Source organism: Myxocyprinus asiaticus, chromosome 34 (assembly GCF_019703515.2).
Source record: "Myxocyprinus asiaticus isolate MX2 ecotype Aquarium Trade chromosome 34, UBuf_Myxa_2, whole genome shotgun sequence".
Classification (NCBI taxonomy): domain Eukaryota; kingdom Metazoa; phylum Chordata; class Actinopteri; order Cypriniformes; family Catostomidae; genus Myxocyprinus; species Myxocyprinus asiaticus.
In genome coordinates, this window is record NC_059377.1 from 32,054,126 (window position 1) to 32,080,637 (window position 26,512).

The following is a 26,512-nucleotide window of genomic DNA, read 5'->3' on the forward strand; positions in this document are numbered from 1 at the left end:
TGGTAGCCGAGGCTACACTGGAAGGGCGATAAACCCATAGACAACACTTGCCCATTTGTCTGGGGGTGGAACCCAGAGGACAAACTCATTGTAGCCTCCAGCTGTCGACAGAACTCTGCCCAAAAACTGGGGGCCTCTGTCAGAAACCATATCAACCGGGAGGCCATGAATGCAGAAGACGTGGTTTATGACTGCTACCGCTGTCTCCCTTGTTGAGGGGAATTTGAGGAGGGGAATGAAATGAGCTGCCTTCGAGAACCGGTTCACTACAGTAAAAACGACTGTGTTGCCATGGAGGGGGGGCGGCAGTTACAGGGGGGACAGACAGCGGTTGGAGGAGCCCAGCTGGGGGGTTACAGAAGGTCTTATTTGTCGTGCAAATGGGGCAAGCGGCAATGAACTGCCGAAGGTCCCGCGCAAGCGATGGACACCAGAAATGCTGTCTAATGAGAGCCTGGATGCGGGTCGCCCCCACTGTAACTGCCCCCCCCCTCCATGGCAACACAGTCGTTTTTACTGTAGTGAACCAGTTCTCGAAGGCAGCTCAACTGACCATGGAACAAATAACTTGCCCATTGGGCATGTGGCAAGGGGCGCAGTGTTTCATAGCGCAGCACTGCCTTTAGCCTTCACCTCCCAGGATACCATGCCCACCACTTGAGAGGCGGGTAGGATGGTATCCGGTGGGATGGTTGAGGTTTCGATTTTGAAACATCGAGATAGGGAGTTGGGCTTGACGTTCTTAGAGCCCGGGCGATACGAAAGGGTGAAATTAAACAGAGTGAAAAATAATGCCCAGTAAGCCTGTCTAGAGTTGAGGCGTTTTGCACTACGGATGTACTCTAGGATCTTATGGTCAGTCCAGACCACAAAAGGTATCCCCGAACACTCTAACCAATGATGCCACTCGCCCAAGGCCAACTGGACAGCCAGCAATTCTCGGTTACCAACGTCGTAGTTACATTCAGCCAGTGATAAATGGTGTTAAAAGAACGCACATGGATGTTTCTTTCTATCCGAGTGAGAACGCTGCGAAAGGACCGCTCCAAACACCAACCTCGGATGCATCCACCTCCACCACAAACTGACTAGCAGGGTCAGGAGTTATCAAAATAGGTGCAATAAAGAACCACTCCTTTAGCTTGGAGAATGCAGCTTCAGCCCGCATGGACCAGCAAAAGTCAGTGTGGGTGGAGGTGAGATCCGTCAAATGTGCAGCGAGTTGGCTGTAGTTTCTAATGAACCTCCGATCGGAAATCTGGGGTTGGCCAATCGGAGATGGCTTTGACTTTAACAGGGTCCACACGCACTCCCTCGGATGAAACGATGGACCCCAGGAATGGAACCGACTGTGCATGAAAAGCGCATTTCTCCACCTTGAAAAACAGCCGATTCTCTAGCAGTCGCTGAAGCACATGCCTGACATGCTGTACATGGTCCTGGATATTCTGGGAGAAGATCAGAATGTTGTCAAGATAAACAAACACAAAATTAATAACGATGTCTCTAAGCACGTAATTTACGAGCCCCTGGAAGACGGCGGGGGCATTGATCAATCCGAAAGGCATAACCAAATACTCAAAGTGCCCCCTATGAGGGTTAAAGGCCATCTTCCACTCATCCCCCTTCCTGATTCGGACCAGGTGATAAGCATTGTGTAGGTCCAACTTCGTAAAGACGGATGCCCCCTGCAAGAGTTCGAAGGCTGAGGACATCAATGGCAAAGGATAACGATTCTTCACCATGATGTCATTCAGCCCCCGATAATCTGTGCTGGGTCTAAGCGACCCATCCTTCTTCTCCACGAAGAAGAACTCATTGCCTCATGCAGTTGATGAGGAAGGGCGGATGAGACCGGCTGCCAAAGAATCATTGATGTACCTGTTCATGGCCTCCCTCTCAGGATCTGAGAGCGAATACAGCTGTTCCTGTGCCAGGAAGCAGTTCAATGGCACAGTTGTATGGGTAATGAGGAGGGAGGGTCGCAGCATGGGACTGGCTGAACACCGCCCTCATGTCATGGTACGTCAACGGCACTCCAGACAAATCTGCCGGTTCTTCCTGTAATGAAACACAAGACTGGACAGGAAAGACAGCAAAATTAAGACAGTGTGACGAACAATAAGCGCTCCAAGCAAGAACAGTGTTGGTTGTCCACTCAATGTGTGGGTTGTGTGTTACCAACCATGGATGCCCCAACACTACCGGGGTCAATGGGATCGGATAAGATAAAAGTACAGTTGTTCTGAATGATTACCAGAGACGAGGGTGACTGGCTTGGTAGACTGGGTGATGACTGACAGGGGTGTGCCACTGAGGGTGTGGGCGGTGAAGGTCTCGTCCAACTAGACCCTGGGAAACCACCATTTGGAGGCCAAGTCGATGTCAATGAAGTTCCCTTTGGCCCCGGAATCCACCAGAGCCGAGACTGTGTGACTGGCAGGGCCATACTGCAGCCGGGGCCGGGAGAAGTGTACGAAGTCTGGGGGCTTTGTTCAATGGTGTTGCACTCGCCAGTAGCCCCCTTCCTACTGACGAGCAGTGATATCAGGGTTCTCCCGACTAGCATGGGCTCAGTGTCGGGGTGAGATTCAGGTGACCTGGTCGAAGCAGTGGAACAGAGGGAATTGTCAGCTGCTCAAGAGGGTGAAGAGCGGCATTGACGGTGATTACGGCATAGAGTCAGGCGTTGATTGACTCGGATAGCCAGGACCATCAAGTCATCAAAACGAGTGGGGAGTTCCATCATCGGAAAGCCCACACAAGAACAGATTCCACATGGTGTGGTCGTTCCACTCACAGGAAGTGGCCAGGGTGCAAAACTCAATCGCATAGTCAGCTACTCGCCGATCTCCTTGGGACAGTCCAGATAAGACCCTACCCACCTCCCAACCTTGAGCGGCGCGATCAAACACTCGGCGAAGTTCAGAGGAGAAAGCTAAGTGGCGCAGCACAGATGTCTGTTGTCCCACATGGCAGTACCCCATTCACCAGCCCTTCTGGAGAGAAGCGTGATAACGCACGCGACCTTCATCGTGTTGGAGGCAAACGTAGAGGGCTGTAGGGTGAAGAACAATGAACAGTGAGACATAAAGGCACTAATGGAACCCGCCTCACCTGAGAACGGAGCTGGAGGGAGGATGTTAGCCTCTGGGCGCCAAGGGGCATGGTGAACCGTTGAGGAAGATGGGGGTGTTTCTGGAGAGGGACTGGGATCGGGAGAAGGGCGGAGTTGTTGAACCACCGTGGTGAGTTCAGTGAGCTGCGATGCCATCATGCCCGATTAGAAGCAGAGATTTGGTCTTGTTGATGCCCTAGCAGAGCTCCTTGCTGTGAGAGGGTGGAGTGTAGAGTAGATTCCTCCGCTGGGTCCATGTGTGGCTAGATTATTCTGTCAGAGTGAGAGTAAGACAGAGACCCAATAGCAGAGGAACAGTTCAAAGGATTTATTAACAACAAATGTCAACATAAAATGTGCTGGCGAAGTATTAGAATCCCAGCAGCGGCTGCAGTAGCAGGAGATGAAGAATGAGTCTGTGTGCACATAGTGGTTTGCAGTGGGCAAAGGAGGAGTGTGTTCGTAGTCAGATGTATGCATTGTGGAGTCAGGAGCAGATCCGTAGGAAGTGTCCGTTGAAGCGTGGTATGGTGCAGAGAAGGAGGGGAGTCGTATTCCCGACATGCGGGCAGAGATGAGGAATCCTCCACTGGAGATTCATGGGCGGCGAGGACAGGCGTACAGCAAACTGGAAGGTAACCACACATCCCGACACACAGGCAGAGACAGGCAAACAACAGATACACAATACAGCACCAACTAGACAAAATGAGCAAGGTTAGCTGCTTGACAGCACAAACAATAATCTAGTGAAGACAGTGAGGGCACACAAGTATTAAGTAGGGAGTGCAATCAGAGTGGAACAGGTGTAGCTAGCACGTTAATAATCGGCATGATCAGTGCTTCCACGGGAACGTTCAGTGTTCCCATAGAAACACAGATCATGTTTACATGCTCCACCTGCAAAACATGAGGGAGAGAGAAAAACAAAACAACAGAATAAACCAGAAAACTCAACAGAGCCGTGACAGTGGGACAGTGGGACAGACAGAAAATTAAAAGTTTCCTAAAATAAAAATACTCTGATAAAGTACAGATATCTAAGTACAGTAACGAAGTAAAAATACAGATTTCACCTCTGCTCCTCTGGTATCCCTTCACATCTGCCTTTCAGCTGCAGTGTGCACGCATGCACAGACACAAGCCCACAAGGAAGCTTATCCATTTCATTTCCTTTTATTGCCTTGCCTTGCATTGCCTACCTTTGTTCCTGCCTTATTCTTCCTTCATACCTTCCTTCTTTTTCTTTTTTCTTCCTATCATATTTCCCACTTTTCTCCTTCCTTTATCCTTTCCCTATCTTCCTTTCATTCTTCCTTGTCTTTTCTTCCTTCCTTCATCTCTCCTTCCCTCCCTCTCATTCATTTTCCCTTTCCCCCTCCCTTAACAACCTACACATTGTTAGCAGTCTGTCCTTAGCACCTCTTTTCCTTCCTTCCTTCCTTCATCCCTCACTCCCTCCCCCCTCATCTCATTCCTTCCTTCCATCTTTCATCTCTCTCTCCCTCCCTCCCTCTCTATTCCTTACTTCCTTCCCTCCCTCATTTCTTTTCCTTTCCATTTCCTTTTTCCCTACCCCTCCCTTTCCCCATCCCTTAAAAACCTACACATTATAAGCAGTCTGTCCCTACCTCTGTTCCTTCCTTCCTTTCTTCATTCCTTCCTCTCCTCCTTCATTTTCCTCTCCATTTTCTTTTCCCCTTCCCCCGCCATTTCCCCATTCCTTAACCACCTACACATTGTTAGCAGTCTGTCCCTACCTCTTTTCCTTCCTTCCTTCCTTCCTTACTTCTTTCCTTCCTTCCTTCCTTCCTTCCTTCTTTTCATCAGTTTTTCATCTCTCCCTCCATTCCTTCTTTCCTTCCCCCTTCCTTCCTTCTTTCCTTTTCCTTTCCATTTACTTTTCCCTTCCCTTTCACCATCCCTTTACAACCTACAAATTGTTAGCAGTTTGAGAGTATTAGTTTGTAATCCACACTGACACATTGTCAAATAAACCTCAGTGTACGAACCACCTCTACCCTCATTTTCACCCTCCTGTAATTCTCAACCAGCAGTTAAGTTCAGCCTTTCTTCTCACATTTAATGACATTAATGTTCTCATTTCTTTTGCTTCTGAGACCATAATCTCCTGATGTTTATTAATATTTAATTTTCAAGTGAAAGATTACGGCTGTTAAAATGTGGGTTATTATTTAATGCTGCAGGGACATATGAAGGGCCTGGTTTGCATAGGGATTGTCTGTCTGATTATAATAAGAGAAGCTGTGATGAATATTGTCTGCTAGTTTCTGCCTGAAGCACTGGACAAAGTGATCTAATAGTGGTGTTTGTGTGTTTGTGTGTGTGTGTGGGGGGGGGGGGGGGGTTTATTGTGGGTGGTTGTGTGTGCATGTTACCAACCTGGTAGTGAGAACATGTGAAAGTTCATATTCAGGTTAATAAAGTTTAATAAAAGTATGATCCTTTTTTGATACATGTTGTCTTTACTGAAAATAAAAGGCTATTTAAAATTATTTCTACTCTCACTCACTTGCTCAATCACTATAAAGCGATGGAGGGTCTGGTTTTCTGAAATTGTGGTATTAATATTTCTCACTGGCCTTGAATCTCAATGTTTCATTGTTTTTATCAAATTAAAATATAGGATTCAATTGCCATCTCTCAGTCACAAAACCGTGATTTTGTACTTCTAAAAGTAAATATTCTACTGATGTAAAAAGTTTGTATAAAGACATAGTTCAGCAAATGTACTTTCTGATTAACAATTTTTTTGATTCACATTGATCACAACATATATACACAGAATCAACAATTAACCCCCACTATCACCCCTCCCAATCCCCACCCTGGCCCCCAACATCATCCCAGTGTTGATTATAGACACACACACAAAAAAAAATAAAAGAAATAAAAATAATAATAATAATAATAATCACACATCCAGCAACGTCAGATATCCACCCCATTTCTCCACAAACAAATTCAACTTCTCTAGTCTTCTAAATGACCCTTCTTCAAAGGCCGCCACCCTCCCCATCTCCGAGAACCGCTCCTGAAATGAGGGCACTCCAGCTGACCTCCAACCCCTTAAAAGAATCTGTCTGGCATTCATGACACTGGTTAGGCCCCAAGTCTTTATGTGTCTATTCTCAACATTGATGACCGCCCCATCGCCCAAAATACAGAGTCTGGGGCAAAATTAAACCCGAGTGCCCAATACATCACACACAAAACTCTGAACCTTCAACCAAAACTCCTGGATCTTAACATGCCCCCAAAAGACATGGGTTATGTCTCTATCCTCTGATTGGCATCGCTAGCAGGTGGGTGTGTCTTTAAGACCAAGCCTATATAATCTAGAGGTGGTCCAGTAGAATCGATGTAAAATCTTGAATTGCATAAGGCGCACCCTTGCGTCTTTATATGCAAACTTGATTTTTTTTAGAATCCTAGCCCACTCTCCCTCCTATACCAAGTTTAAATCTTTCTCCCATAATCTTTTGAGAGAAGTTGAAGCTCCATAATGCACTGATGCCTCATGACCTTTTCCAAAAGCAGTAATCACCACTCCTAGAGTATCTGCCGCTTTAGGTGTATGCTACTCCAAAAATAGTACAGAGCAGGTGGCGCAGCTGTAAATATCTAAAGAACTGAGATCTGGGAATCCCAAAATGTTGAACCAAATTTTCAAAGGATCTTAACACTCCGCTCTCATATAGGTCACCGTGTGTAGTAACCCCCCTCACAATCCACTCTGACCAGCAGAAAGCGGACTTATTAGTACATAATTTGGGGTTCAGCCATAAGTTTGAGGCAACATTTAAATAAATGTCTGAATTAAACACTCTGGACACTTTTGTCCATACCAAGTGTAAATGCGAGATAACGGGGTGTGATTTAACTTCTCCGGTTATTTTGATAAAAAGGCTTTGCAATGGTGACAAATGAGCCAAATGTCTGAAACTGAATGCATAATAATAAAACAAAATCTTGAGTAGGCCTAGCCCACCTTTGTCAATCGGCCTATGCAGCTTTCTGAAATGTAATCTGGGACGTTTCCCATTCCAAATAAAGGACTTCTCTATGCTATCAAATTGCTTGAAATAAGAGAGGGGGACATCTATAGGGAGAGACTGTAGCAGGTAGTTAAATTTTGGAATAGAATTCATTTTTGTAACATTAACCTTCCCAATCATCGATAAATGTAATGAAGCCCACCTGCCCACATCGCTCGAAAACCTTTTTATTAAAGGGTCAAAATTAACTCTAACTAAATCACACAAATTTGCTGGGAATAAAATACCCAAATACTTAATGCACTGTTTGGGCCACTGAAAGGCACCCGGCTGAAAAGTCATTATCGGGCAGTACGCTGTCAGAGCCAAAACTTCGGATTTTGACCAATTAACTCTGTATCCCGAAGACTTGAAAAGGAATTAATAATTCTGTGGAGGCAAGGCATAGATCTATACGGGTCAGAGACGAATAATAAAATATAATCTACATAAAGCAGAAGCTTATGCGCCACACCTCCTGCCATCACCCCTGGAAAATCATCCTCCTTTCTTATCACGGCTGCTAATGGTTCCAGGGCAAGACAGAACAATAATGGGGAAAGAAGGCAACCCTGCTGGGTGCCACTATCCAGAGTAAAATAATCTGAAATTAATCCATTTGTTTGTACCGCCGCTATTGGGTGCCTATAAAGTAACTTGATCCATCCAATAGAAGTATTCCCGAACACGTATATTTCCAAAATATTAAAAAGATGATCCGATTCTACCATATCAAACGCCTTTTCGGCGTCAAGTGAGATGGCCACGACTGGAGTCTAATCATTCGCCACTGTCCACTTAATATTGATGAAACTCCTAATTTTATCGGAAGAGCTGCGGTCCTGAATAAACCCCACCTGATCTGTATATATAAGAGATGTCATAACTTTACTTAATCGGTTAGCCAGAATTTTTGACAATATTTTTACGTCTAGCTGGATCAGGGAAATTATACGGTAACTCTTACACCGCTTGGATCTTTGTCCTTTTTAAGAATCAGACTGATCCGGGCTTGTGTCATGGTTGGCGGAAGCTTTCCATTTTTTAATGATTCTGTATAACTTCTAACAAAAGTGGAGCCAGTTCTGTAGCATAAGATCTAAAAAATTCAGCGGCAAAACCATCTGGCCCCGGAGCTTGCCTGTAGGAAATGCCTTAATTACCTCGCCAAGTTCCTCCAAGGTTATCTCAGAATCAAGATAATGTTTTTGCTCATTCGTCAATTTAGGGCGTTCTAATGGTTCCACAAAGTTTCTAATGTCTTCATCAGTAGATGAAGACGTGGAAATATAGAGATCAAGATAGAATTCTTTAAAAGCATTATTAATATCAATGGCTGAGGTAAATATTTCACCACCAGCAGATTTCACTGAGGGAATGGTAGAAAAAGACTCTCTGCTTCATATATCTAGCCAAAAGTTTCCATGCTTTGTCCCCTGACTCAAAATATGACTGTCTTGCCCTGAATAGACAAAACTCCACCTTCCGCGACAAAATAGTATTATATCTGTATTTCAATCGGGTCAATTCTTTGAGGCCATCAGATGACATTCGGCGCTTCAGCTCTGCTGTTCACGAGTTCTCGTGCTTTGGATTTTTTGGTGAATGAGGCATACTGTATGATCCAACCCCTAAGAACCACCTTAAGTGCCTCCCAAGCCACGCCCACAGAGGATACTGAGGTCCAGTTGGTCTCCATACAGTGCATCTGGAAAGTATTCACAGCACTTCACTTTTTCCACATTTTGTTATGTTACAGCCTTATTCCAAAATTTATTAAATTCATTATTTTCCTCAAAATTCTACAAACAATACCCCATAATGACAACGTGAAAGAAATGAAAATCTTTGCAAATTTATAAAAAAAAAAAAAAAACGGGAAATAAAATCACATGTACATAAGTATTCACAGCCTTTGCTCAGTACTTTGTTGAAGCACTTTTGGCACCAATTACAGCCTCAAGTCTTTTTGAGTATGATGCTACAAGCTTGGCACACCTATTTTTGGGCAGTTTCTCCCATTCTTCTTTGCAGGACCTCTCAAGCTCCATCAGGTTGGATGGGGAGCGTCGGTGCACAGCCATTTTCAGATCTCTCCAGAGATGTTCAATCGGGTTCAAGTCTGGGCTCTGGCTGGGCCACTCAAGGGCATTCACAGAGTTGTCCCATAGCCACTCCTTTGTTATCTTGGCTGTGTGCTAAGGGTCGTTGTCCTGTTGGAAGATGAACCTTCATCCCAGTCTGAGGTCCAGAGCGCTCTGGAGCAGGTTTTCATCAAGGATGTCTATGTACATTGCTGCATTCATCTTTCCCTCGATCCTGACTAGTCTCCCAGTTCCTGCTGCTGAAAAACATCCCCACAGCATGATGCTGCCACCACCATGCTTCACTGTAGGGATGGTACTGGCCAGGTGATGAGCGGTGCCTGGTTTCCTCCAGACATGACACTTGCCATTCAGGCCAAAGAGTTCAATCTTTGTTTCATCAGACCAGAGAATTTTATTTCTCATGGTCTGAGAGTCCTTCAGGTGCCTTTTGGCAAACTCCAGGCGGGCTGTCATGTGCCTTTTACTGAGGAGTGGCTTCCGTCTGGCCACTCTACCATACAGGCCTGATTGGTGGAGTGCTGCAGCGATGGTTGTTCTTCTGGAAGGTTCTCCTCTCTCCACAGAGAAACGCTGGAGCTCTGTCAGAGTGACCATTGGGTTCTTGGTCACCTCCCTAACTAAGGCCCTTCTCCCCCGATCGCTCAGTTTGGCCAGGCGGCCAGCTCTAGGAAGAGTCCTGGTGGTTCCAAACTTCTTCCATTTACGGATGATGGAGGCCACTGTGCTCATTGGGACCTTCAATGCTGCAGAAATTTTTCTGTACCCTTCCCCAGATCTGTGCCTCGATACAATCCTGTCTTGGAGGTCTACAGACAATTCCTTGGACTTCATGGCTTGGTTTGTGCTCTGACAGGCACTGTTAACTGTGGGACCTTATATAGACAGGTGTGTGCCTTTCCAAATCATGTCCAATCAACTGAATTTACCAGAGGTGGACTCCAATTAAGTTGTAGAAACATCTCAAGGATAATCAGTGGAAACAGGATGCACCTGAGCTCAATTTTGAGTGTTATGGCAAAGGCTGTGAATACTTATGTACGTGTGATTTTTTTTTCCCGTTTTTTCGTTTTTTAATTTTTAATAAATTTGCAAAGATTTCAAACAGACTTCTTTCATGTTGTCATTATGGGGTATTGTTTGTAGAATTTTGAGGAAAATAATGAATTTAATCCATTTTGGAATAAGGCTGTAACATAACAAAATGTGGAAAAAGTGAAGTGCTGTGAATACTTTCCAGATGCACTGTATAGACATTGATTTCAGCCTTTAACATTTGTTGGAATTCAGGATTTTCCAAAAGGGATACAATAAAGGGGCAACTATATGATTTATTTTTCTCCGTATGTGGCAACACCTCTAAACTCACCAGGGTGTGATCTGAGACTAAAATGTTTCCAATTGAACAATCAACAACAGATGAAATGAGGGACTTAGATATATATAAAAAAATCTATTCTAGAATAAATCTTATGGACTGATGAAAAAAATGTATAGTCCCTACCAGATGGGTTCAAAAATCTCCAAATATATGTAAGACCAAGATTTTTACACATCCTGTGAAGCGTCACTGTTGCTCTAGGGGGCTTACACACATTTTCTTCACTATGATCAAGGACTGAGTCCATCAAAAGATTAAAGTCTCCTCCCAATATTATATCATGAGGGGCTTACAACATCACTTCAAGATCTATAAAAAAGCCCTGATCATCAGTGTTAGGTGCGTAAATATTAGCCAAAATCAACCTTTACCCCTGAATTTCTGCTAAAACAATAATGACTCTTCCTAATTTATCTTTAATCAGTTTGAGACATTTGAATTATAGATGCTTACTTATCAATGTAATGACTCCCCTGCTCTTACTTGAGCCAGCATTAAAGAAAACATGTCCACCCCATATCTTCCCAAATTTTTCAGCTTCCTACGGGGAAAGATGCATTTCTTGAAGTAACACTATATCATATTTCTTACGTTTAAGAAAATAAATAACTTCCTTCTTTTTACGGGGTGTCCCGACTCATTCACATTCCACGTGGGGAGAGATAATCCACTCATATTAACATTTGACATTTTGACATATTAGAAAAAATAGACTGTGTGTCAAAAACAAAATTATAAAGACCACATTCCAACATTAGAGCAACAAACAAACCCCGAACTTCCCCCAGAACAAAAAAAAACTGAAAAAAGAGAAACGTGCGCATTAACCCCACGCACGACAGCGCCAACTGGCGTCCATCCCTCTAAACTCAAACAGTCCATGTATGCCTATGAGAGCCCCCACGACAACTTTGCCATCGGATTGCTCAAGTCCGGTGTTTCTATACAAATTTTGTGAGATAATTACACAACAGAAAATAATCTATAAAACAATCTCCAGCCAATATGAGGAAAGCACCAAGAGCATGTAGATTCATCCACATAACTGTCCCGAAGGTGTGTTCCTCCACAAAACAAACTCCAGCTGCTTAGTGGAACCAGCACACCAAAAAAAAAAAAAAGAAAAAAGGCCGTTCAGTTTCCTAGGGCAGTCAAACGAATGTTCAGTGAGCCTGCCTATTCGGCTGTTACATGAGTGTACATGCCCTAATCACTCTAATGATTTGCAAGAAATATTCCACAAAACAAAGAAGGTGCCCAGTTTCCTCAGATGGTCAAGTGAATGTTCAGTGAGTCAGGTCCACTTGGCTGCATTGAGAGCATCACACATTGACTTACTCATTCCACTGACTTTTTGAAGGACATCACTTGCTGTGGGCATGTAAATATTTTGCGGCCATCCTTAATATCTATTCTCAATTTGGCCGGGAACATCAGTGCAGCCTTCAGTTTCTTGTATTTCTTGAATCTATCACGTTTCTCTCTTGTCGAATTCGCAAAGTCTGGGAACAAGAAAATGTTGTGGTTCTTCCAAGAAAGTCTTCCTTTACTCCTCGCCTCATGTAACACAAGTTCTTTATTGGATGATCTCAGAAATTTGGCCAGAATTGATCGGGGCCTGTCTCCCTCAGCGGATCTCCAAGCTGGAACCCTGTGAGCTCGTTCGATTTCCAGATTATGGCCTGTTATGTCAAGCAGACTCGGGAGGAGCTCATCTAGGAATCTCACCATATCTCGGCCTTCTTCGTTCTCAGGAATTACAACAATTCGGACATTGTTTCGCCGGTTACGATTCTCAATGTCTTTCAACTTTTCCCAAACGCGCTCCAATTCTGTCTTGGTCGCTAATGGGTTAGCAGCTAATTCCCTCTCCGATGACTCCAGATAATCGATCCATTTGTCGACGTCCCCCACTCTTGTAACCAACTCAGAGATTTTCGTCTCCATGGCAGTGATCGATCGACGTATCACAGCAAGGTCCTCCAAGTCAGCAACGACCTTCGCCAGCATTGCCGACATGCTCAACAGTTGACATTGAATCTCTCCCACCACACCATCCAAACTGAGTCCCCGGTCTGCGGCCCTGTCAGGGGTATCAGCTTGAGCACGTACGTAAGTGTCTTTTAATGTCTCCAGAGCCCGAGGATTTCGAATTATTTGACATATTGTCTTCATAGAACAGTTATGGAACAGGGTGTGTCGAATCTCACCGGTTTTTGACTCAAAAAGTATTAAAACTAGCAAAGTGTGCAGAGCTCGCCGTTCACACGTCTGAACTTTGCATGGCGCCACGCAACTCCAACAAACTGACTTTCAATATTTTGGCTGGTAATTTCAGACCCTTTATTTTGGCCCCTGCATATCTGTATAGAATGAAAATTTGAATGTTCTTTACCCGATATGGCAGTGACAGAGAATACAGTCACACATTCAGAGAACATGATTTTTAACATTGACAAATACAAATAACTGGGCAACCTGTTTTGTTTAGAAGTGCCTTTATGTTTATGTTTTTCTTATTCATAATCTGCTGTTAATAATGTTTGGTTTATAGTCTTGTTAATCATTGGCCTTTGGCTTGCTCACTGGGTTTCTAAATACAATTATTAATTATTTTTATACACAATTCACAATCGTATTTAATCAAACTACACAATGATGACTCTAAGACTTTATAGATATTACAGATTCATTTTCTGTTAATGCATGATATTCTGTAAAGCTGCTTTGAAACGATGTGTGTTGTGAAAGGCGCTATACAAATAAAAATGACTTGACTATTTGCTTTCACCTCACAATTTGTGGGTCTGCATGAATGAGACAGAGAGAAGGAGGGAGAAAAAAATAGAAATTTGAGTTATGCCACCATAATTTGCCCAAATGCCTTTCAGTTAATGATGCTCTCTAAAACCATTTTAAATCACAGGACTGTCTGAGCTCTCATTCATGCACTCTAAACCATTACCCAAGACATGACCTCTAAACATCTGCTATAAAGACTATTTTCTTATTAACTGTTGTTGTCATGCCTAGATGTGTTTTTGTTCATGTTTTGTGTTCATGTCTTTTATTTTAAAGTTTAGTTCCTGTTCCTGTCCAGGTCATGTAGTTTCATGTCATGTTATTTCCTGTTTGCATGCCATGTTTGCTCCTGTTTCCTTGGTCATGTGATTTCATGTTTCCCTCCATTTTCATGTGTCTTGTTGTCATTGGTTTATTGTCTTGTTACCTTGATATCAGTTCTGTCTTGTCATTGGTTATCATTGTCATGTTTTTCCCTTGTCCATGTATTTTAGCCTCATGTTTGCCATTGTCCTTTGTGATGTATTGTAAGTGTAACATTGTTGGATTGGTCAAGTCAAGTCAAGTCAAGTCAAGTCAAGTCAAGTCAAGTTTATGTTTATGTTTATGTTTTGTTTCACATTTGGATTTATGGTTGTTGGATTTCACTTATGTAAATAAACTACACCTGGGTTCTAACTTTATCATTGTCTTCGTCAGCCTGTCTTTGCCAGCAACATTACAAAATACCTGACCGCAAAATGAACCCATTTACGTTACGTCAGAGGAATCATCCCCTGGAAGAATATGTAGAGGACTTTTGTGCTCTGGCCAGCAGGGTCAATTTTAATGAGATTGCCCTCAAGGAATGTTTTCGCTTTGGGCTGAATGAGCCAATCTCCTCTTTGATGCCAGGCAGCCGGAGTACCTACAGCCTGACTCAATTTATCAACCATGCCCTACTGATATGTGGTTCATCGTTCACTGTGGGGGAGGTGGACGCCAAGCCAGAGTCCCACGTCACTGCCGCCGAGCCAGAGTTCCACGTCATGGCCGCCGAGCTAGAGTTTCACGTCATGGCCGCTGAGCCAGAGTTCCACGTCATGGCCGCCGAGCCAGAGTTCCACGTCATGGCCGCCGAGCCAGAGTTCCACGTCACGGTCACTGAGCCAGCGTCCCACGTCATGGTCGACGAGCCAGGGTCCCACGTCATGGTCGACGAGCCAGGGTCCCACATTATGGTCGCAGAGCTTGCGCCACCTTCTGCCCTTGATCCTGAGTCAGCTCCATGCCATGTCACAGCCACGCCAGAGTCAGCTGCATGCCATGTCACAGCCACGCCAGAATCAGCTCCATGCCATGTCACAGCCAAGCTTCAATCTGCTCCATGCCATGTCTCAGCCAAGCCCCAGACTGCTCCATGCCATGTCACAAGCAAGCCTTTGCTCCATGATCCAGGCCCACCTCTGTTCCACTGTCCAGGCCCGCCTCTGCTCCACAGTCCAGGCCCGCCTCTGCTCCATGGTCCAGGCCCGCCTCTGCTCCATGGTGCAAGCCTGCCTCCGCTCTACGAGCCAGCGCTCACGACTGCCATGGCCAACGAGTCAGCATCCACGCCTACCATGGCCAAGTCCGGATACTGCCGTACCATGTTACCACATCATGCCATGTAACCACGTCAAGTATATATATGGGATACGGGACATCTAGATGTGTTTTTGTTCATGTTTTGTGTTCATGTCTTTTATTTTAAAGTTTAGTTCCTGTTCCTGTTCAGGTCATGTGGTTTCATATGATGTTATTTCCTGTTTCCATGCCATGTTTGTTCCTGTTTCCTTGGTCATGTGATTTCATGTTTCCCTCCATGTTCATGGGTCTTGTATTCATTGGTTTATTGTCTTGTTATCTTGTTATCAGTTCTGCCTTGTCATTGGTTATCATTGTCATGTTTCTCCCTTGTCCATGTATTTTAGCCTCATGTTTGCCATTGTCCTTTGTGAGGTATTGTAAGTGTAACATTGCTGGATTGTTCAAGTCAAGTCAAGTCTAGTTTAGTCAAGTTTATGTTTTGTTTCACATTTGGGTTTATGGTTGTTGGATTTCACTTATGCAAATAAACTGCACCTGGGTTCTAACTTCATCGTCTTTGTCAGCCTGTCTTTGCCAGCAACATTACAGTTGTATTGTATGTTTTCCCTATATATTTACTTGCAAAAATTACCAATTCAATACCATTGAACAGTTGCCCCAAAAAGTATTTGGATACTTAAGAAACACATAAAAATGTATGGATTTCAATAGAATTTCATGTTACATTTGTTGTTCAAAGTGTGCTTTTGCTATCATTCTTTAAAACAGGCTAAATGCCACTCTGCTCCGTGCTGTGTCCTGATCACCCTGTTAGGGCTTATTTTGTGATAATGACCCACTGCCATTGCATCTTATTTATCTCTTTTTTTATGGTACACTGTGGTTCCAACTATATTTATATTTTTTGCTATGCATCATATAAGACTGACAATACATTTTAATTGAATTAACAGTCACACGTTCTTCACAATACCCCAACACACATACACACTGTCAGCAAATCCTCAACAGTTAATGGTGTCTTGTCTCTGCCAGGTGTCAGTGGTCCACCTGCTGAAGACTGTACGCTTGCTGAGACTTCTACGTCTGCTGCAGAAGATGGACCGCTACTCCCAGCACAGCACGGTGGTGCTGACCCTGCTCATGTCCATGTTTGCCCTGCTGGGTCACTGGATGGCCTGCATCTGGTACATCATCGGCAAGAAGGAGGTGGAGAGCAATGCAGACAGCTGGGATATAGGTGAGATAGTTATTTATGTGCACATTCACAGAGGCTCATAAACATCTGTGCACACTTACATATATACAGTGCCCCCACAGTATTTAGACACTAAAGTGGACTAAAAACAAATATGTTTGAATGTCATTGTGTTAGATGACAAAATATAAAAAAAGTGGCATCTGCATACAAATGATGCTAGAGATTTTCCTAGAATAACCTTTGCTTTTCTGAGCATTTTTGCAATGACTTTTAACCAGCTGGTCTAGTATAGTTCATCACATTAACTATGGACATATTCGTCTTAAGATTTCACAACCGCAAAGTGTCCAAATACTTTTGTCTTTATTTTGAGCAGTATATCTGTAGTTTTGCCACTTGGTTTGATAGATTGTTAACTAATCCAATGACATTCATACATTTTTAAGCGAGGATTAAGGTTTAAATACTTTTTAGGGCCACTTTATTGCTGTTCACATATATACTGAAACAGAGATGCACAATATTTAACAACATTCATAACACAACAGATGCTAGTCAATAACTTGTCCTTTCAACATATAAAAGAAGACAAGCTGCTGAAAAGACAAGACATAACTTGTTTTTTTGACTGGGACATATGACAAATACAATGAAAAAACAAACACAGACATCTATTTTCACCTAATAATGGAAGAGTCCCTGAAATATGTGTCCGTATTTATAGACATGCTTAACATATGGACACAAGTTAAGTGTGTGCGATTAAACACAAATTCACATAAACTGAAGTTTTTTTGCACTACTTTGTCTGCATCTTGAAAGCACTAATCGAGCAGTTACAACATTTGAAACAAACATGTATCTGTGTTATGAGATTTGACATAACTTTGAGTCTCTCTATTGTAATCGCAGTGTAATTTGGTTTGATAGATTCCTAATGAAAGTGTTCATGAAATATCAGCTTGGAATAGATTTGTTAAAATTGCATTATAGACGTACACTATATGGCCAAAAGTTTGTGGACACCTGCTTCTAATTAACGAATTTGATTACTCCATTAAATCCAGTAAAGAAAAATCTTAATGTTTCTTTATGTAATGGCTTGGGCTTTGTGTGCTTCCAAATTTGTGGCAACTGTTTGGGGATAGCCCTTTTCTGTTCCAGCATGACAATGCCCCTGTGAACAAAGTGAGGTCCATAAAGAAATGGTTTACTGTATCTGGCATGGAAGAAATTGACTGGCCTGCACAAAGCCCAGACCTGAACCCCACTGATCACTTTTGGGGTGAACTGGAACAGCAACTGTAAGTCAGGCCCCATCGACCAACATCAGTTCCTGACCTCACTGATAGCCTTGTGTCTGAATGAGAGCAAATCCCTGCATCCATGTTACTACATACAGTATAGTGGAAAGCCTTCCCAGAAGAGTGGAAGCTGTTATTACAGCAAAGGCTAAGGTTTTGAAATCGAATGTTCATCAAGCACATATGGTGTCCACAAACTTTTGGCCATATAGTGTAATATGTATGGATTTAATCTGATGCATTCTGAGCCAAAAGAAAGATGGAGTGATATGAAGACATTAGTGATAGTTCACCCAAAATGAATATTCAAGTCATCATTCACTCGCATGTTGTTCCTAACCCATATGACTTTTTTCCTCCGTAGAGCACAAAAGCAGATCTTATGCAGAATGTTTGACTTAGTCACCATTCACTTCCATTGCATCTTTTTTCCATGCAATGAAGTGAATGGTGACTGAGGATAACACTCTGCCTCACATCTCCTTTTCTGTTTTACGGAAGAAAGAAAGATATTCGGATTTGGTGCATAAATGATTAAAGAGCTTTTATTTTTGGCGAACTATCCCTTTAAACGACAATAGAAAAGCAGAATGTATAGTTGTAGAGAAGAGAGATAAGGCTGACACAGTTAAATGTGATATAGACAGTGACAGTGGAAGAATAGGAAGATAGAAAGGATAAGACGAATGCACGAGACAGCAGGCAGCCATGTGAGGAAGACAAAGTGAAAAAGTGAGTGAAGAGTGAACAGCAACAAACCAGTCACCCAGACAGCATGCCTCAGGCCTCTCCCTCTCGTCTTTAGGATGGGAGCTGTAATAAGGCCCACTATGCTGCTCTATGGTCCGTAATCACGGGCCGCTGTAAAAGTACCAGCATTTCCACAGCCTGATCCCTGATCAGTGTTGATGGAAAGCTGTTTCTTTCCCTTGGCATTCGACCACCGACCCCCAGCCTGTTCTTCTGGGCAGTTACTATAGCAACACTGGGCGATAATCTCCTTGCTGGTACCCTGATTTAGATCTTGTAGAATGATAGGTACTTCCTTATCAGCAAACACAAGTTTATTTTTTTTTTTTTTTTTTTGTGAAATGTTAAAAACAATTGTAATTGACGATTTGCTGTTAGTGAAGAAATGTTTTGGTGAGACCATAGTAACGTGTCCAAAAACACAAAGATATCGATACTTTTTTTGTTAGTGTATATTTGTGAATGATTATTACAATATAAATGTTTGGGATTGCAACATCATGGAAAAATGAAACCAGAAGTAAAAACATTCTGTCACCATTTACTCACCTTTACGTTGTTGCAACCCGTATGACTTTCTTTCCTTTGTGGAACACTAAAGGAGATGTTTACACTAAGAATGTTTACACTGCTTTTTCCATACAGTGAAAACATATAATAACCAGGGCCACTTGCACAAATTTAAACATGTCACATCGCTACAAGCAAATTACTTTTGATGTCATTCATGTTAAACCTGGCTTGACGCACATTCAAGTGCCAAGTTTGAATATGTGCAAACACAAAGTAGTTTGATGGATTCGTTTTCATGTCTTTTATTTTAAAGTTAAGTTTCTGTTCCTGTTCAGGTCATGTGGTTTCATGTCATGTTATTTCCTGTTTGCATGCCATGTTTGTTCCTGTTTCCTTGGTCATGTGATTTCATGTTTCCCTCCATGTTCATGGGTCTTGTTTTCATTGGTTTATTGTCTTGTTACCTTGTTATCAGTTCTGTCTTGTCATTGGTTATCATTGTCATGTTTCTCCCTTGTCCATGTATTTTAGCCTCATGTTTGCCATTGTCCTTTGTGAGTTATTGTAAGTGTAAGTGTAAGTCAAATCAAGTCAACTATGCTGGAGGCCAAGATTTTCTTTTTTCTTTGAATAATGACTTAAATTTCAGTCTGTTCCTAACACCAAGCTATCATATGGCTTCAGAAGACTTGGAAATTGGCGCAGAAGTTTTATAGATAACTTTTATGGTGGGTTTTATGGTACTTTTTGGTCCTTTTTTGTGCTTGTTAGCCCCTGGTCACTGTCTGCTTTCATTAAAGTATATAAAAAAGCAGCGTGAACATTCTGCAAAATATCTCCTTTTGTGTTCCATGGAAGAACAAATGTCTTGCTGGTTTGAAACAACATGAGGGTGAGTAAATAATAACAGAATCTTCATCTTTTGGTGAACTATCCCTTAACTATGTTGTATCATTGTTGCAATTCCAGAGAATTGTCCACCATATGGACACTGATACACAAACACATTTATATTTGGAGCTTTTTAGTTATTTCTCAATCTTTCTTTTACTCCCTCTCTCAGGGTGGCTGCATGAGCTCGGGAAGCGGTTAGAGTCTCCATACGAGGGGGTGGGTACGGGTGTGGTCAACGGAACGGTGAGCAATGGACCATCTTTACGGAGTATCTACATTGCTGCATTGTACTTCACCCTCAGCAGTCTGACCAGCGTGGGCTTTGGAAACGTCTCTGCCAACACAGACACTGAGAAGATCTTCTCCATCTGCACCATGCTCATCGGAGGTGTGTGTGTATATGTGTGTGTGTGCAGACAGGTTGATGTTTAGGAGATATATTTGAATATGTTTAGGGGTATGACAAGTTTAGACCAATTTTATGGTCCAAAAAATGTTGTGTATGTGTTATGCTCATTTAAAACCAAAAATGAGTTTTCATCTCTGTTTGGTTGTACAAGACAAATTATTAGAATTAAAGGATTTCTATGGTTATAAGTGAGGCACGCAGTAACTGCACATTAAAAGTAAATAAAGATATGGACAATGCACAACACAGGCCTACAATAAACATTGATATATGCCTAACTGTACGTATGTGTTTATGTATGTTTGTCTGTCATTAAATGGGATGAAATGAGGTCACACCAGCTGTTCACATTCAAAATTCATGGCCTTTATATTGTGAAATGTCACCCTTCGCCATGGGGCACTTCTGCCCCTTTCCCAAACATACAATATTACCCAATTACACACACCAACGCGTATGTACACATTCAATCGCCACCCGTGTATTACCAATAAAGTTCATAGAGAGAACATGATCCTCTAAAATAAATACACAAAGTGCATTATTACTGCAACATGAAGAGAAATGTGGACACATACTGTATGTACATTTTGTCACGATTAATTTGAGAAAAGAAAACCATCAATCATATTATCAACTACAGCACTAAACAAACAATTAAGCAATTCTGCCCCCTTAGAACAATTAAGCAATTTCTTTATTTATAAGGGATAGTACACATTAATTAATATCACTCTGTGATATAAATGGGCCATATTTAGCTAACTTTTCATTTGCTTGGACAGGTTGATTTTGTTTTTCAATGTAAGCATTTTATACAAATACTTTTTTACAAATGCCTACTTAACCTTTTGTGGTGATGAGGGCGTAGCCCAGCAATGTGGAATGTGGAGACTGTGGAGAGCGAGGCAGGGAGAGGAAGAGCGGTAAGGATTGACACCTGTGGGAAATTATCCCTAACAGTTGTTTTGTGCTGCAGTGAGAGCTGGAGAGGGATAAAAGGGCAATCCAGACTGCCAGAGGAGAGGGAGAGAGAAAAATGCATGCAGCAGTGATTGTGTTTGCCATCATTTATGTTATGCTGAAAAACAAATGTTTATGTTACACTAAAAAGTAAAAAAATAAAGTCTTACATTAGACAATTTACCCAGCCCTCACTTCCTCCTTCACAAGAATGCCAGAGAACTTTCACACCCTTCTTTGCAAGCATTAATAAATGATAAAACTAAAAGCTGACTATTTTGATTATACAGTAACTTTTTGATATTTAAACAAAAAAATAAAAAAAATGTGGATGTTAGAATACTTTATACTGTATATATTTTATCTAAACAACGTCAAAACAATCTCAACCAGCTAGTCACAGCAATATTTGCTCATCTTACGGCTTGAGTTTAGGGTGGGACTACCTGTTTATTTGACCAATGGTACAAAGGAGAAGTGCTTGATAAACCTGCTTGAAACCAGTCACTATTTCTGCATTTCTTTTTGGTGATGCTAGTGGTGCAGAAATTACACAATATTAACTTTAAAGAGAAAACACCATAACTTCTTAGTTCTTTTAAGTAAATTAAAAGTGTATTCCAGTCATGAGTTGCTCTAAACAAAATCTATGTGTATGTGCACATACTGTATGTGTTAGTACATTCATGTGTGTGTGTGTGTGTGTCTTTTGTCTTTGGCAGCACTGATGCATGCTCTAGTCTTTGGCAACGTGACAGCCATCATCCAACGCATGTACTCGCGCTGGTCCTCATACCACACACGCACTAAAGACCTGAAGGATTTCATCCGTGTGCACCACCTGCCACAGAGCCTTAAACAGCGCATGCTGGAGTACTTCCAGACCACCTGGTCCGTCAACAATGGCATCGACTCCAATGAGGTACTGTAACCCCTACGCATCAGAGAGTATTACATAGCAGGACTGATTCATGAGACGATGCGGAATTCCTTGCAGCTGGACCATGTTAGCTGAGCCAGCTTTACAAGCATGCCATGTGCTTTATTATTGTACTCTACTGTTGCATATAATGTTACATATTGGTGAATACAGAACAAGCAGATTGATTCTGTTACATGAAATCAGTGGTTCTCAACTGACTGTACTTTATGACTCATTTATTGTACAAGAGTAAACGAAATGTCCTTTAAAGACCTGTTTTTGGGCTGTAACCCACAGATTGAGAACCACTGTTTAAACTTTCAACCTCTTCAGGCCTTTAATAACACGTTCATTTTCATTAATTAATGTCAAGAAATCAATTTCTGCTAGTGTATAACATTTATATACATATGTATTAACAACTTAATAACATACAACAGTCATGATGAAGGCAACTGCTAAGGGAAGTGCAGTTTAGATAGACACTTGGGGAGGGGACAACTTCCTGTGCTCTGTCCTTGAGCCTGGGACTTTATTCCAGAGTCGAGAGAGAGAGAGAGAGAGTGGAAAAAAATGAGATGGAATCTAAACACCTTGCTAAATCACAGATTTATGAATAATAGATGTTGAGGCTGATGGCCGGAGAGCAAGAGATAGAGAGTGAGAGAAATGGAAGAGATGTGTGTGCCGTGAGTGAAGGGGAAAGTGACAGTGCCATTCAGTCAGGCTGAAGGATGGTTGCATCTAAGGATGAACAGAGCATATGAAGGGTGGCAGAGGGGAACAATGAGGCACAACCGGAATGCTTGCAGTTTTTGTTTTAAGGATAAAAACTGATAAAGTGACTTGCTTAATGAGTTTAATGCAAGTTTAATTAATCTAATATGCTGTTACATAAATACACAAAGAAAATGGATGGGTACACAGAAGATTTTCTTTGTCTCTGCTTAAATCTTCACAATGTAAATAAATGTTAACCCCAACTTTATCATCTCTCTTTTTCCTTTTTTTTTCCTTTTCCTTCTTTTTTTTCTTGTCCATTTTTAAACTTTTCACCTTTTTATTTTCCTTTTTATTTTTTACTTTTCTTTTATCTTTTCTTTTTTCTTTTTCTTCTCCCTTTTCTTCTCCTTATTTTTTCTTTTCCTTTCCTTTTATTTTTCCTTTTCTATTTTTCCTTTACTTCTCCCATTCCCCCCCACCCTTTTTTTTTTTTTTTTCTTTGACTTTTGCCATTTTTTCTGTTCATTTTTATTTTTTTCTGTCTTCACTTCCCTGCTTTTTTTTTTTTTTTTTTTTGCTTCTTTTCATTTGACTTTTCTTTCCTATCCATTCTTTCCAGCTCTTGAAGGACTTTCCTGATGAGTTGCGTTCGGACATTGCGATGCATCTGAATAAAGAAATCCTTGAGCTGTCAGTCTTCTCCTCTCTGAGTCGTGGGTGTCTCCGTTCTCTTTCGCTGCACATTAAGATGTCGTTCTGTGCACCGGGCGAGTATCTGCTGCGGCAGGGAGATGCTCTGCAGGCCCTTTTCTTTGTCTGCTCTGGATCTATGGAGGTGCTGAAGGACAGCATGGTGCTAGCCATCCTCGGTTAGTTGAAACAAACTCAGATTACCCAAGAACTCAAATAGGCAAATTAAGCACAATCACTTTTTGTTTTGGCTAAAAAATTTTTTTTTTTTTTTTAACTTAATCATGCATTTACATTTCTTTACATTTTTCATGTTATTTTTGCTTGGTCATGTTGGTCTTAGTCGCATTTATCACTGTGTGCTAAATCTGACCTTTTAACATATTGTTCTATTGGAACTTAAAAATAGTAGAAACTAAAATAAAATAGAAACTAACTAAATCAATAAATACACAAAAATTACTGAGAGGATACATCATACTGTGCAAAATTACCTGCCCTACAGGTCAATGGAATTCATTGTATTTATTGAATGAATATATATATATATATATATATATATATATATATATATATATATATATATATATATATATATATATACACATGTGCTAATTAAATAATGTGCATGTACATAATTAATGAAACCATTTACATAAATGATATTATAAAAAGTTATTTGCATGGATGAATCAAACTTCACTGTAAAAAAAAGAATTGTTGACCAAACTTAAAAAATCAAGGCAAAAAGATGTAGCAAGATTTTTGAGTTCTCCTAACAACTGTTTAATAATTGTCCTCAGTAACATTGCTTTAAGTCAATGTGAATTTTTTTGTTTACTAAATGCAAAACTTCTTGTTGAGAGAACTATTAATTTCTTGTACAGCCAACTATCAATTCGCAATATGAGAATTTTCATTTGTCACCATTTCAATAACTTTTACATGAAGTTAACTGCAGTCTTTGCCTCTGAAGAGAGGTATGCCCTGCAAGGCAATGCAGGGCATACAATTGTTTGACATAGACACCCAACAGACCTCAACCCTTAACATACAAACCTCAATAACAGTGACAATCAACAAACCTCATTAAGTTAAAAGATGATCTCATAACATCATCACACAACATTTGACTAACAGTGGCAACAAAAAAACAACAATAACGATACAACATAAATAAGGTAAGCAAACAGCAAAAAAAAAAAAAAAAAAAAAAAAACTCTTGTCAGTTTTTATTGTCTCAAACTACAGATTTTCTGATGCTAGTTACATAGCTGAACTATCATGCATTAAAAAAATAAAATAAAATAAAATTAATAAAAAATAAAATGCATTGCCTCACAGTAGCCGACACAAGCCGCTCTCTCTGATTGGTCACTCTCTGTGAGACTTAATACACACAGCAGGCTCATGGTACAGAGAACTGAACGATTGAACAAATATAATCCCCATCATCCTGTTAGGTCCTGCCTGTGTGTGCACATGTGTGTATGTGTACAGTATGTGTTTGTGGTATTTTCACTTTAAGAAATCTGACAGGGAAAAAACACACACTGTCTTTCTCATCTACACTCACTGTCTCTCAATCTTGCTGACAAAGTAAGGTCTCTGTGACATTGAGTCCTCATAGAACCTTTAGTTGTGCTAGTTTGTGTGTATGAATGTGTGTTTGTGCTTTTAAATGTTTTCGTCCTACTAGGGTAGTTGACATGAATTTCAAAAAGTGTCCTGTAGTGCAACAAGCTATGTTCCATCTAAAACTGTTTTAAACAGCATTTTTCTCATGTATAATTATTATGCATGCAGTTTTTATGATCTCATTCATATCAATTGTGGGACTACATGGAATAGTTGTCACATCACAGGATTAAAAGGTGATTAAAAAAGGTGGAAACTGTAACAGTTAAAGCACTAAAATTAGAATTGTATGGATTATGTGCATTATGCGATATACATTCATAAACATTTTAACCTAAAATCTTGATGTTAAATAAAAAAGGTTCAAAGTGATAGTTTCATAGTGATATCTGACAGCCAACAACTTTATAGTTACAAGTTGTTAAAACTGCCTTGTGTTTATGCATTGTGTGCATGCTTTCTTTTTTGTTTGTGTGCACAAACAGGCAAAGGCGACCTGATTGGTGCAAACTTATCGGTAGACGACCGCGTAATAAAGACTAATGCTGACGTGAAGGCGCTGACGTACTGCGACCTACAGTGCATTAATCTGAGGGGTCTGTATGAAGTTCTCGACCTGTATCCTGAGTACTCTCACCGTTTCGTTCAGGACATCACTCGCGATCTCACCTACAACCTGAGAGAGGGACAAGAGAGCCATGTGAGACCTCACACGATCCCCGCTGATTAGTGTGTCGCTGTTATGACACTACTGTTTCGTGGTCTTATGATTTACATTGTTTCTTGGACTTATCCAAGAAATATCCAAAGAAGACATAGCTTAAAGGAATATTCCGGGTTCAATACAAGTTAAGCTCAATCGACAGCATTTGTGGCATATTGTTGATTTCGACTTGTCCCTCCTTTTTTTGTAAAAAAAAGTGAGATACTTACAATGGAAGGGAATGGGGCCAATTTTTGGAGGGTTTAGAGGCAGAATATGAAGCTTATAAATTTATAAATGCACTTACGTTAATTCTGTTAAAACTCATGTATTATTTCAGCTGTTATTTTAAAGTTGTTTAAATAATGATTTTTTCAGTCATTTTAGGGTTTTAGAGTTTGTTGACATTACATCATTATGCCAACGAAGTTATAAAATTGGCTATAACTTTACACAGAAAGGGTAAGTAAGCGATTTTATCACAGTAAAATCATGTTAAAACGCATATTGTTTACGTCTTGTGGCTATACTTTTGAAACAGTGAGTATTTTAACGTTTACAGACTGGCCCGCATGCACTTCCATTGTAAGTGCCTTACTGGAACCTACATTTTTGCTTTTTTTTTAAAAAAAAAAGGGGCAAGTCAAAATTAATTTTTGTTGTAATCAATAGTATGCCATAAATGCTGTCCATTGAGCTTAACTTGTTTTGAACCCAGAAAGTTTTAAGTACACAAGGACTATAGATAAATATACTCATCTCTCATAAA

General features: G+C 41.1%; 1 protein-coding gene across 1 annotated transcript in view; it reads left to right on the plus strand.

Annotated features, from left to right (window-relative positions):
- LOC127424977 (potassium voltage-gated channel subfamily H member 8-like) overlaps positions 1-26,512 on the plus strand; it is an 84,340-nt gene that overhangs the window by 30,447 nt on the left and 27,381 nt on the right. The window contains exons 7-11 of the mRNA XM_051670550.1: positions 16,069-16,273; positions 19,865-20,083; positions 21,790-21,989; positions 23,332-23,581; positions 25,526-25,740. Coding sequence (XP_051526510.1) covers positions 16,069-16,273; positions 19,865-20,083; positions 21,790-21,989; positions 23,332-23,581; positions 25,526-25,740 — 1,089 coding nt within the window. The remainder of the gene's footprint in view (positions 1-16,068; positions 16,274-19,864; positions 20,084-21,789; positions 21,990-23,331; positions 23,582-25,525; positions 25,741-26,512) is intronic.